At 41.5% G+C, this 12,832-nt stretch overlaps 1 protein-coding gene across 3 annotated transcripts in view; it reads right to left on the bottom strand.

The window, feature by feature from the left end:
- NCOA6 (nuclear receptor coactivator 6) overlaps positions 1 to 12,832 on the bottom strand; it is a 65,467-nt gene that overhangs the window by 27,016 nt on the left and 25,619 nt on the right. For all 3 annotated transcript variants that reach the window (XM_034787092.1, XM_034787091.1, XM_034787094.1), the window contains exons 8-10: positions 10,051 to 10,866; positions 6,693 to 6,839; positions 4,614 to 5,724 (exon numbers count right to left, since the gene is read on the bottom strand). In XM_034787092.1, the coding sequence (XP_034642983.1) occupies positions 4,614 to 5,724; positions 6,693 to 6,839; positions 10,051 to 10,866 (2,074 nt within the window). The remainder of the gene's footprint in view (positions 1 to 4,613; positions 5,725 to 6,692; positions 6,840 to 10,050; positions 10,867 to 12,832) is intronic.

Raw genomic sequence — 12,832 nt, 5'->3', positions numbered from 1 at the left:
TCTGCAAAGAAATCCTCCTTGTTCTTGATGCATAAAGAGTTAATACAGGCCAAGAAAGTTAAGAATAAAAAATTTTAGGCAATCACTGAAAGGACTGATTTCAAGACAAACAAAGCATAAAGCTTCTCTAAGCAGCTCCAAGTAGCTAGATGGAAAGGAAGGGCAGAAAGAGAGAACAAACTTGTTTTAGCTATCAGAGTAAGACTATGCTGAAGGACAGCAAGGCAAAAGTTTGGAATAAAAAGGGAGTACAGCAACATCCTAATATAGCCATACCCTTACAATACTACTGACTGCTCAATACTAAGCCAAACAAAATTTAGACTCAAAATCCTATGCTGTATAAAGGTTATGGAACTGTACTTCGTAAAAGCCAGGCAATGATATCAAAGCACTACTGCAAAAAAATACAGTACAATAGTAAAACAAATAATAAAACTAGTAATAATCATTGCCACAGCTTAATACAAACAAGGTGCAAGTAGAATTTTTCATCCCTATTTAGAAGGCTATCAAGAGAACAAATAGCTTTATGTGACATTGTAATTCTAGAGGACAGCTTTACAAATCCATATATTGATGTCTTCTAGGCTCGTAATGAAGCCCGGTGACCATCAAGGTGGCAATTGATGAAAACAAAATATTAACATTGGCTTTCTTTAAAGTAATGATATTAACAACTTTACTTTTCAGAAAATGTGTCACTTTTTTGTTCTCTTCTGAATTATTATTTTGTTGTTGGTATGGGAAACAAGACAGGCAACTAAAGCTTCTGTTATTTTAAATTGCCGATAGCGCTACTGGGCGCTGTTAAACAGCTGCTGTGTTTTATCCCAGTGGTGGCTGAAGTGAATCCAACAAATTCCTCTCCTATAGTGAGTAATAATTAACTACCGTTTGTAAAACACTTGGAAATCTTTGGACGCCAGGTGCTGTATAAAAGCGAAACATTCTGATAAAAGGGAAAACAAAACAAATAAATTGGATCCTTTTCAAGAATGTCATTATATTAATTGAAAGTGTGATTCTTTCTATGGACTGTAGAAAGATTCAGACACTTCATAAGGTTGTTAGAATGCTCTTTGATACTGGGATATGATACTATACTTGGTGCATTTCATTCCACTATAAGCTGCTTTTGTTGTAACACTTCAGTTGCTTTGGTTCTCAAGGATTAGTGTTTTGAAGAGTGCACCAGGAGTTTGAGACACACTACAAACATACATACAGAAAACACATTAAAAAGATGCATTGCAAGGTTAGCAATTAAGAAATGCCAAAATTAAGGTTGCTTCTGCAGCCTTGATTTGTCCCCCTTGTGCATATGCATTATGATGTAGCCTTAAATTACACGGTCATATAATATTCTTTCCACAGGACCCCTGCCTCATTCATTGCACATGATGAACCTGTTCTGCGGATAAATTAGGGTTGTGTAGTGTAGTGAAAGAGAGTGTTGTCTGTAGGACCCCTGCTTCATTTGTTAATGAAGTTGGAAAGCATGTAGTTAATGAACCAGGGAATTGTAGGAAAAGAAAGGATGGGCTCATGGGTAAGGCAGTTAAATGCTTTGGAGAAACTGATTCTATCCCTGCCCCTACCATAGAATTCCTGTGTGGTGCTGGGCAAGCCACTTGAACCAATAACTTTTCACAGGTGGTCACTAATCAGGTATTCCTAATTTTCTGGGTGCCTGATTTGAGACCCTGGAGCCTGATTTGCAGAAGTGCTGAGTGCTCAGAGCTGTAACTGAAGTCAATGGAAACTGTGCTTGGAACATATAAAATGCTTTATAGTGCCAAGAACCTGAAAAATTAATATCCTTAATGTCTCAGTTTGGGCACCCAAAATTAGTGGGTACTTCTGACCTTAATCAAGCTGTGCCTCAGCTCCCTATCTGAAAAAGGCGATAAAAATCACATCTCAAAGGGGTGTTGTAAAAATAAATTCATTAATGTTTGTGAAGCACTCAGATACTGTAGTGATAACCATAGATCATCCCATGAGGAAATTATCCAAATCCTGCTCTGAAGACAGAATTCTTAGAGTGGAGAAAGACAGAACCAGGGCCACATATTGAACAATGAGGAGAAAAAGTATCGACTAGCTTCTCATTGAGCACCAGGCATTCTGTGCAAGGCAGGGCTCTTGTGGGGGAAAAAATAGTGTGTGATCATGTAATTAAAAACTGTATCTTCATGCATATGCACAAGAGAGACAAATTAAAGTTTTCACGGGTTAATTCTGGCATTTGCTAACTTCTGAGTGCTTGACTTTGTAACCTTAATAATATTCTTTTAATATAGTTTGTGTGCGTTTAATTTCCGAGGTTTTTAAAAAGCAAACAGAAAAATCAGAAATTCCATCATATTATGGCTTCATACTGAAACCTACCTGGATCACAAGCAAGGTTAAAACCTCAGATCTACCACACAGATCTTTCCACTTGAGCTAACAGAATTAACTGATAGCAGTAGTAGACTATCATCCTCTACATGGACCGGCACTAGAGGAGGGTGGGATACTTTGCCAGTGGGTTTCACAGGCATTTGCTGACAGCGGAGGAATGGTCAGATTCAGGATCTTGGGTTCCACTTCAGGCTCGGGAGGGGAATGGCCTCTTGTGGGTACAGACTCTTCGGCCCATTCCTCCCAAGCATGACCCTTTGTGTCCTCTCTTCCAACCTGTCCCTGGACCAGTCTTGTCTCTTCCCCACCCCTGGCTCTTCATTCCAATCCCATTCCCCTTTCCTACCCAGTCCTACTCTCCACCCCTCAGACTGGTCATCCTTCCAATCCCAGGCTCCTACCCCAGTCCCTCCCAATTTCCCTCTTCCCTGTCAGCTTCCACTCCCAATTCCCTCTCTTCCCCCCATAGGTCCAGCTCTTGCGCATTTGAATCAGGTAGCTTCCTCCTCAATAATGCCTGGGCCCAACTGTGGGGATATTAAGACCAGAGAAGAAACAGTCTCTCTGCTCTCACTGCAGGTGTTCAGACCAGGCACAGCTTGCAGCATCCCAGAGCTGCAATTGCAGGGAAAGTCCTACTTAGTCCCAGGCTGAAGCATGCCCAGTGAGCACAGAATCTTTGGAGAATTTAGCTGCTAAAATCTAAGTTTCAACTGAGCATGTGCAACTGCCATTTTTCATAGAATCATAGAACGTCAGGGTTGGAAGGATCTCAGGAGGTCATCTAGTCCAACCCCCTGCTCAAAGCAGGGCCAATCCCCAGACAGATTTTTGCCCCAGATCCCTAAATGGCCCCTTCAAGGATTGAACTCACAACCCTGGGTTTAGCAGGCCAATGCTCAAACCACCAAGCTATCCCTCCCCCCAAGGCTTATAACTTGTCCAAATTCAGACAGATATTCATGAGAACAGCATATCCCTGACACAAATACCACTCGTGCCAATTTCAATCCCTGCTCCAAAGAATGGGAGCACCAGACTTTTTCAAAGAAAAGGTGGCCAGAATTGTTTTTTCACATGTAAGCAAAACGATGTATTTTTCTTTAGCCTTTTTCTTTGAAATGGCTGAACCATTTTGGCTGAAGTTTTCCAAAACATTTCACACTTAGACATATAGCATGGAACGTCTGCCAAACTATAACCATTTAGGCTCAAAGTTATATGTGACTGAAAACAGGATCTTACAATGGAATATGTTGAGCAGCCTTATTAATAGCCACCCTTACACGCAGTCAGACAAATTTCAAGAAGATTTGCTCATTACAATCTTTTATAGCTACAAATAAGGGGTTTATTGATTAATGAAGCGGAGGGTCTATGATCCCTATTCCACTCTAGGGGGAAAAGACACCAGGTTGAACAGCTTTAAGATAGTGACGGCTCGTGATCATTATTTTAGGTGTGACATTGGAACCCTCAACAGATGCATGCACACTAATTAGCAGCACTTCTGAAAGTGCCCCTCAACCCCTCTCACTGTGGCTGTCATGCTGCAGAAGTATGAACAGTAGCGGCGCCAGGGTTTTTGGCGCCCTAGGCGGGGGTCCTTCCGCGCTCCCGGTCGTCGTCGTCAATTCTGCGGCGGGGGGAGGGGAGGTCCTTCCGCGCTCCCGGTCTTCGGGGCACTTCGGCGGTGGGTCCCAGAGTGAGTGAAGGACCCGCCGCAGAATTGCCGCCGAAGACCCAGAGCACAGAACGACCCCCCGCCGCAGAATTGCCACCAAGGGCGGCAAAATGCCGCCCCCGCAAATCCTGGTGCCCTAGGCGACCGCCTAGATCGCCTAAATGGAAGCACCGGCCCTGAGTGTGAATGCTCCCTCCGAAGTCCTGTAGAGCGGCTGCTTCTATTGCGGTCATAAAACAACTTATACACCTTTGAGTCCCCAAAGCAGTTGGGGGCACTGACACAGCAGTCTCACATAGGCCCTTCAACTGGAAGATGCACAAAACTGGGATGATGGCAAATTTATTTTTGTAGTTTAATTCCCTACCCTTCCCCCTCGAATGGAGGCAGAACTTCAATGGCAGAACTACCACTGCTTTAGCATTTAATCTTTCTTCAAAAATACTTTTGCTGCAACATGCAAAATTCTGGGCTACACACACATGTTCTCTTGTTTTCAGCAAGACAATGTTAAACTTACTTCGTTTGTTCTACTTGCTGATTATTTTTCTTCTTCCTTGGAGGCTTTTTCTTTTTGGGTTTATTGGCATTCTGATTGTTCTGTTTGTTGTTCACACCAAAATGTCCTGCAGATATATCACTCTGTAGCAAGTTTACCAACAGTGGACTTGTTAGAGTGACATCTTTATTGACTGGAAAACCAGGATTTTGTCCACAGGAAATCTGATTCCCATTTGGTGGTCCACTAAAAGAAGCATTAAAAGGTAACCCATGTCCAGTAAAATGACTTCCCGAATTACTGTTGTTTCCTTGCATTGCCTGCAAGTGGGAAGGCACCATATTTGGCTGCTGTATGGGAACTTCAGGTAACATCTGTGTCAAGTTTACATCACTGTTTGTTGTAGTAGTAGAGTCCCCATGTTGCTGAGACATGTGGGGGCCAGGTACTGTGGGTCTTAAAACCTGTCCTTGAATTCCCATAACCTGAGAAGGATTGCCGTTTACAGGGCCTTGCTGTGCCATAGTGAACTGCACCATGTTTCCTTGCATATTTGGGGTTGGTCCTCGCATTATTTGAGCTGGCCCCGTCATAACATTAGATTGGTTTTGAGTATTAAATGGTTGTTTATTGCCTTGTATCTGATTGGTCATCATCTGTTCCATCATTGAGTTTTGCTGTAGCAAGACCTGGCCTTGAGGTCCCATCATTTGATTATGTGTCGCCATCATCTGTTGGCCCTGCTGGGGAATCATTTGCTTGGGTGGAGTCATCCTTTGTGGTGCAGGACCAAGATTTTGGTTTTGGGGTGTTACCATCATTTGGCCTTGTGGCATAAGCTGGGCTCGAGAAAGTATCATCTGATTTTGAGGGTTTAGAGATCCTTGAGCCTGAATGTTCACCATTTGTGCTTGGGAGGATACAATTTGCTGATGCATTCCCATAAGCTGAGACTGTGGTCCTTGCTGAGGCTGTCCCTGCATGTTGCCCATATTAACTTGTGGAACTCCACTAGCACCAGCCTGCTGGTTGTTTATATTTCCATGAAGTCCCATTAAACTGGTCTGCATCATATTTGGTGGGCCATGTGGTACCTGCATCTGATTTTGAGGAGGGCCAGATCCTTGACCGCCTTGCAAAATATGAAAATTTAAAGTTAAACATTAAAAATTGCACTGGCATTAGACAAACAAATAACTTAGTTAAAAGAGAAACCCACCAATGTAGTTACTTTATCATTTATTTTATTTTACCAGTGATTTAAAATATTTGTCAACACATTCACAAATTTCTGCCCCAACATTTGACACTATAGCAGATAGTCATATGGAAGTGAAAAGGGTTAGGACTTAATTCAATCCAGTAAAAGTATGTTTGTTCCTACATAAACAAGCTTTAAATCTTGAAGCTATTCCATAATATGTTTCATAATAAAGACAGCAACATATGGGGAATACTGACAAGATGACGTTATCAGAGCTTGCAGAACTGAGAAGAGATGTCAGCCTAGAGGACTATATTTGGCAAGTGACTAAAGCATTAAAAAGGAAATTGCTTGTAATCAAAAGAGACAAAAATGTGACTGTCTCTGAACACGAGTAGCTTTAAAAGTTTATTGGAAGATGAAAAGTTTTACTGGAGACTATGCGGGATTATATTTCTTCTAAGACAAAAGATACTACATATTGTTTTAAACTTGACCCAAGACTCTTCTTGTGGGGAGGACATCCCTTATGGATCTTCTCCTTTACTATTTCTACACTCAGGGACCCAGTGTTGAGGCACAATCTTCTTTTCAGACATAGAAGGCTGGATGCAGTTACTCCTGGAGCCCAGAAGCAACACCACTCTGAGCAATAGCAGATGGGGTTGTTTGAGAAATGAGGAACTTCCTGTGCTTGCTGTCACCCTGGAAGCTAAGTATGCTGCCTCTGCAGTATTCCCAGTCCCAGCTAGCAGAAATTATATAAAATTGGCAAGAGTAGAACATTTTTGCTGAACAAAGCTGCCTCCATTACAGGAGTAAAAGTTAATTACAGAATAATTAAGACAAGTAAACAAATGTTGAGGATTACAGGAGAAAATAAACTTGACACAGACCTGTATGTTGCACATTTTGACTTGTTTGTAGTTGAGGGGCTCCACTGTTCACAGGTGTACCTGGTGCTGTTGAAGGCACCTGACTTTGCATAAAGTTTTGATTAGTTTGCCCTCCAGGGAAGCCAGGTGGGAGGCGCTTGGGCATTCCTTAATACAAAACAATTATTTATTAGTTTCTGTAATTTGGTTACACAACTGCAGACTGACAGGGTAGCTCTTCCCATCAAGTTAGCAAGGACAGGCGGCAACAAACAGGAACCAATGAAAATCAAAATATTCTAGCAGCTCAGTTCTTGCTCATCTTCAGTTTAGGAATTTCCAAAAGACAATGTTACTTAAGATTAAACACAAAACTATAGTAACCTTGAGTCACTGAAAAAAAGATGTTTGTGCTGATGTACTTATAACCTTGAGTACAGTTTATAACAGCTGTCTGCTTTAACAAACCTGGTTAAGAAGCTACTGTGTCTTGAATCAAGTTGTGATTACCTCCATTGTATTTCCTACGTACACCATTATTCATTCACAAAGGGCAGATTTTGTAAAAACTGAAAACAAAGTATGATGCTTTACAGTACTCTAATCTCCTTATTTTTTATTGAGTCTTTTCCTTCCTAATCACGCCCGGTATACAGTCAACATACACATTGAGTGTGTGGCAATTTCTTGTGCTCTTTAGTGTTGATTATGACCTCCTTGAGACAGAAACTCTGTCTATAAGGCACCATGCACACACCTTTTGTCACTATTTGTGTGTGTTTGGAGGGAGGGGTAGTTTTTTGGGGTTGGGGGGGGGAGTTTAAATGCAACTTCTAGCCTCAGAAGAAGATGCAATTTAGCCATCATTGCTTTCCATTTATCCCTATATATCAAAATAAGCACAATCTAATAAAAAGACTCAGGGATAGATTTAACTCAGATGTCCACAATTGCTTGGTCTTCTATCTCCATATTAAAAAAAATTTAACAATTTTTTTCTCACATTGATCAGGCTACATTTGTCTTCCTTCATACAACAAAATATATACACAAAACAAATGGGTCTACTTTATTTACAGTGAATAGCCTTATTTTTCAGGTTGGTAACTCTGCTAGATTACACACAACCTTTAAACGGTGAGAATTAGTGAGTTCTACTAATTGTAGTCATGATCTAATCCCAGTGTAAGGGGTAGTGCAGCACTGTGCTGCCCCTGAAGTAACCCCGGAGGGCAACTATAACTCAGCAAGTCGCAATCTTCTTCCTGTTTCCCCTGCTACTCCAACAGGGAATAACCGTGCTGCGTCTATACCTGGCACAGCACACATTCGCTGGTGTGCCAGCATAGCTATACCAGTTGGTGTATTGGGGTAACAGGGCCAAAGCTCTACGTAGTCCCTGCAATAATTCTCACCCACCTTAGTGAGGGGTGGTGTAAATGACTCTGCACAGCCCACTTCCTCCTCTTACACATCCTGTGATGTGGGTAGCTGGCACACAGGGGCATAAGGGGGAGCCTTTAAACCTCTGTACCAAGCCACAATTTGACACTCTGGCCCCACTGAGTTCCTTGCAAATTAACAACGTTCTGGCACATTTAAATAAATCACTGGCACATATATAACTTATAGGTCAATCATTAATATTTGATGACATCAAGATTCCTGGTCAAGTCTGAGACTTGGGCAAATCTTTAACAGACGCTCTTTGAAATAACCTATGGAAGGACTGTCAACTCCTAATAGTTTAGCAGGAGTTAAAGTTCAATCATTCAGAACTCAGAGAAACACAGAAAAGTAAAATCTTACACAATTTTTGCCATATATTAAATCTAATCTAAAGTTTGTACTATGCTAAATTAAGTAAACATTGAATAAAATGAATATATGCATATATTTGAATTATTTATAAAGCAACATAGAGTATATGGTGCTATGTAAACAAAGACAGATCCCTACCCCCAAAGCCGATGTGCTTACAATTTAATTTAGACACAATACAGCAAGGGATAACAATGAACAAAGGAAAGAGGTAAGAAGCAAGATCGTCAGCAGGTGTAAGTCAGTGTGGCTCCACTGAAATCAATAGAACTGTGTCAAATTAAACCAGGCGAGGATACAGAAACCCATGTCCTCTCCATGGACAATAAGATCTGGAAATAAATTCAAATTATATACATATCTTGCTAGTTGGTTGTGTCTTTATGTGAAATGTTTAAATAGTTATTAGAAAGAGTAGGATTTTATGTTTTTATTAAGTTAACATATTAAGAGGGAAATATTTGACAAGATTATAGGAGTGGAGATCAATGTTAAGACTACCTATCTGGAAGTAGTGAATCCTGATGAGGAATGAGGAGACCAGTGTGTGGGATCACAGAGGCTATTCCAGGTAAAAGGGGATCTGGCATCAGAAAGGGTAAAGAATTGCCTGTGGGTGTTGGAGATGAGGGAAGTTACAAGACACAGGCCCATGAACAAGAGCATGAAGAATTTGAATCTGACACAGAAGGAAATCAGATACAAAGTGCAAAGACTAAACAGATGAGAGATTTGGTTGGAGCAAGAGGCACGGAACAGCCTTTTGGATGTACTTGAGGTGTACGACATGAGAACCTTGGAAGCCACAGTGAATGGTGCATTAGGCAAGGAAAGATTACTAGAGTATTGACGAAAGTTTTAGCAGTAGGGATTGAATTAGACAGATGTTTTGTGAAATAAAAAAAACCCAGCAGGATTTAGCAACAGCTTGAATGTTGAGGGGAACAAATATGATGAACTGAATGCTGCCATTCAGGGAAATGCTGAAGAAATGTTCCGAGAAAGTATGAGATCCAGTCTAGCACAAAACTACAAATGCCTAAAGAGTAGAAAAAGTCTAGGATGAGGCTCTTGAAGGCAACAGACAGGTGGAAGACAACAAGAACAGGGATGTGGGATTTGGCCAAAAGCAGGTCCTTAGTGACCCTAGTGAAAGTAGTGTCTGGAGTGATGCAATAGAAGCAGAGGATCAAGAAGAGAGTTAAAGAGGAAAAAACTGAGGCAGCATGAGTTGACAAAAGAGAAGGAAGAAGGTAGCGAGGCAGGTGACATCAAAGAAGGTGTGAATTTTAGAAAAGTATACAGTAGCATAGCTTGAAGGCAGAGAGCAAAGAGTACAAATGTGAGGAAGGGGATGACATGGAGGAAGAGAAGGGAGGAGAAGGTCATGGGGATACATCAGCAGTTTGGAAGGGGAAAACTGAGACAAGTTATGTACTTATTCAATGGACAGGGTTTTTAAAGTACTTTTTTTAAAGTAACAGTCTGATATAAAATCTAGCTGTCTTTTTATAATGTAACTTTTATTTTTGATGACAGAAAGGTCTGATTTTCTTACCTCCTAAGCCAGGATGTAAACCTTGTGGACCTTGGCTTTGCTGTTGCATCACCATGAAGTTGGGGGGTACATTCCCCTGTTGCACCATAGGATTACGACCAGGAGAACTGACAGGCTGTTGAAATCCCTGGGGAAGTGCGTTATTCTGAGGAGGCCTTGGTCCCATCTGCTGCTGTGTTTGGTTAACTGTTGGAGAAGATGCAGGAGATCCCTGCTGGAAGGAGGAGGGAGAAGAAGCAGGAGATTTGCTGGTCAGGTGGGGTTGCTGTAGTGGTGTAGGAACCCGTGAGGGCCCTCCCTGAAGATTCTTCATCTGCGGAGCAGTAAATTGACCAGGGTTGTTCATTTGAGAAAAGTTTGGGTGAGCCTGAGAGGCCTGCTGGCTTCCAAAAGGGTATGGAGGTGGAGGGTGGGAGGGAGTCTGGACTGTTGCTAAAGATGGCCTTGCTTGTAGTTGTTGCTGCATTTGTCCAGGCAATGGGGCCTTTTTCCATCCCTGGTTTACTGTCAATGTACCCATTGTTCCTTGGCTTGGAGGAGGTTGAAGTGCTCCTGAAGGCAGCTGATTCCAACCAGGAGGAACTGGAACCTGAGCTGGGGTGGTAAATGAAGGTCGAATACCCTGTTGTGGCTGCTGATGCTGCTGGGGGGGACGTGGCTGCAGCTGTGGCTGTTGCTGCAGTTGTTGAAAGTTAGCGGGGTTCATTTGTCTGTTTACAGGAACTGACTGCATTGAATGGATCTGAGGTGCTAAAGAGCCAGATGGATGATTTTGCTGCTGGATAGTTAGTCCAGACAAGAGTGGATCCATTGAATCTATTAAAATAGCAAACAAATGTGACAATAAATAATATACTGCAGCCAAAGATAGAAAACAAGAAAGAGTAAGTTACTTGCTTGCATTTGCTTTCTCCTCTGAACTTGAGATCCAACAAAAATTCACATTCCAGCATTCCAATTTTCCAACGTATACAATAATCAGTACACTAAAAGAAGCCAGAATTTCTGGCAACCTAAAGAATCTAATCTTAAGCATTGTGAAAGGTATAAATACAGTACTGTAGTCTCCAAGAACCTATTCTTATATAAGCCTTATATATAGTTAATGGGACCAAAAAAATCTCCCAACTCTGAAGGGAAGATGGAACAACAAGAAATTATGAAGACGGTGTAATTGGATAACATTTCCAGAGAATAGTTAATATTTTCTATAAAGAAAAATGATAATGTTTTGCTTTTGCATTGTGCCTTACGTTAAAAGGATTTTAGATGCACTTCACAAAACTGGGCAAGAATAATCACTATTTTACAAAGGGGCAAGTCACTTAACCGTTCTGTGCCTCAATAGTCCTAAACTCCCACAACTTGCAGTGGCAAAAATAGGCAGAGAAATCAGACTTTCAACTTCCAGTCGACTTGTATTGAAAAATTTTACTTCCCAAAGAGGTGCATTTGCTTCTCATTTTACAGTTGCCTCAACGGACACATCCTTTTCCTAGCCCTACCTACCATAGTATTCATGATCGTTAATTTATTATAGATTCATATATAATGATATCAAAATGTAAGCTCCTCAGCATGGGGACCTTATCACTTTGTGAAGTGCCACGCCCACCAACGGCAGTGTATAAAGTAACAATTCTAATGCAAAAGGCCAAGGAAAGGAGACTCTAGTAGGAGCTGCACCTCTGGGGGTGGGGGGAAGAAAGGAAATCAGGCCATTTATTTAGATGCCTAAATATCTTATTTAGATAGTAGCAAAGCTGAAAATATATTAGATGTTTCCAAACACAATATCCCTATCCTAAAAAGTGTACAGTCTAAAAAGACAAAAGGTAGACAGATCCACATCACAAAAATGCCATCACCTTAGCTGGAAGTCTCAGTAATAAGACGAATGGTATGTCTTTGCAAAAACAAAAAAAACCACCATGGCACCAAGTCTCAGAGCCTGAGTCTACACACTTGGGCTTGCGGGGCTCAGGCTACAGTGCTAAAAATAGCCATGTGGATGTTCTGAGGAGGGTGGGTCTCAGAGCCCCAACAGGAACATCAACATGGCTATTTTCAGAGCTGCAGTGCAAGCCCAAGTTTGTAGATCCGGGTGGGACACCCTGGAACCCCAATATTCACCACTGTCATTTAATTAGGATATGTGAGGCCTTGTGAAGTATCGTTCTAAAAGTCTTGATTTGCTAGACATTAATAACGCATTGGATTGTATGTGCTATTGTCGTATGTGAAGTTATGAAGTTTGGCTTTGAATGAGTTACAGAAACATGTTGTGAGATTGGAAACACCCACAAGCAGCCTTTCGGGCACAACACTAAAAAAGATTAAACAACGTTAATGGCTTATTGAAGAAATGCACACAAGCATAAGGATTACCCCAGGAACTGTGTACAATAGAAACCTCTCAGAGATAGCACTACAGAATGGAAACTGTTTGACTCAGGTCACAGCAAAAGAGCTTTCCAGCAAGTGGGAAGAAGATATAAAAGGGGAACAATGACATCATGATGGGACCTCACTCTCCCTGCAACAACACACTTGGAAACACCTGAGGGGCAAGGACTGAACTGTGGGAAGTGATGGTCCCAGGCTAGAGGGATTTTTAGACTGTGTATGAAAACCTGGGAAAGCCAAGCTGCAAAGCCAAGGCAGCTTGTGCCTTAAGAATCTGCCAGCCTGTTTATCACTCAGGGTGAGAATTTGCTAATTCATATCCTACCTAGTGTGTTAAGCTCAGTTTGCGGTTTTGTTTATTTACTAAGGTAATCTG

This window comes from Trachemys scripta, chromosome 12 (assembly GCF_013100865.1).
Source record: "Trachemys scripta elegans isolate TJP31775 chromosome 12, CAS_Tse_1.0, whole genome shotgun sequence".
Classification (NCBI taxonomy): domain Eukaryota; kingdom Metazoa; phylum Chordata; order Testudines; family Emydidae; genus Trachemys; species Trachemys scripta.
The sequence above is the reverse complement of the archived record's forward strand: the minus strand, read 5'-3'. Positions and strand labels throughout refer to the sequence as shown.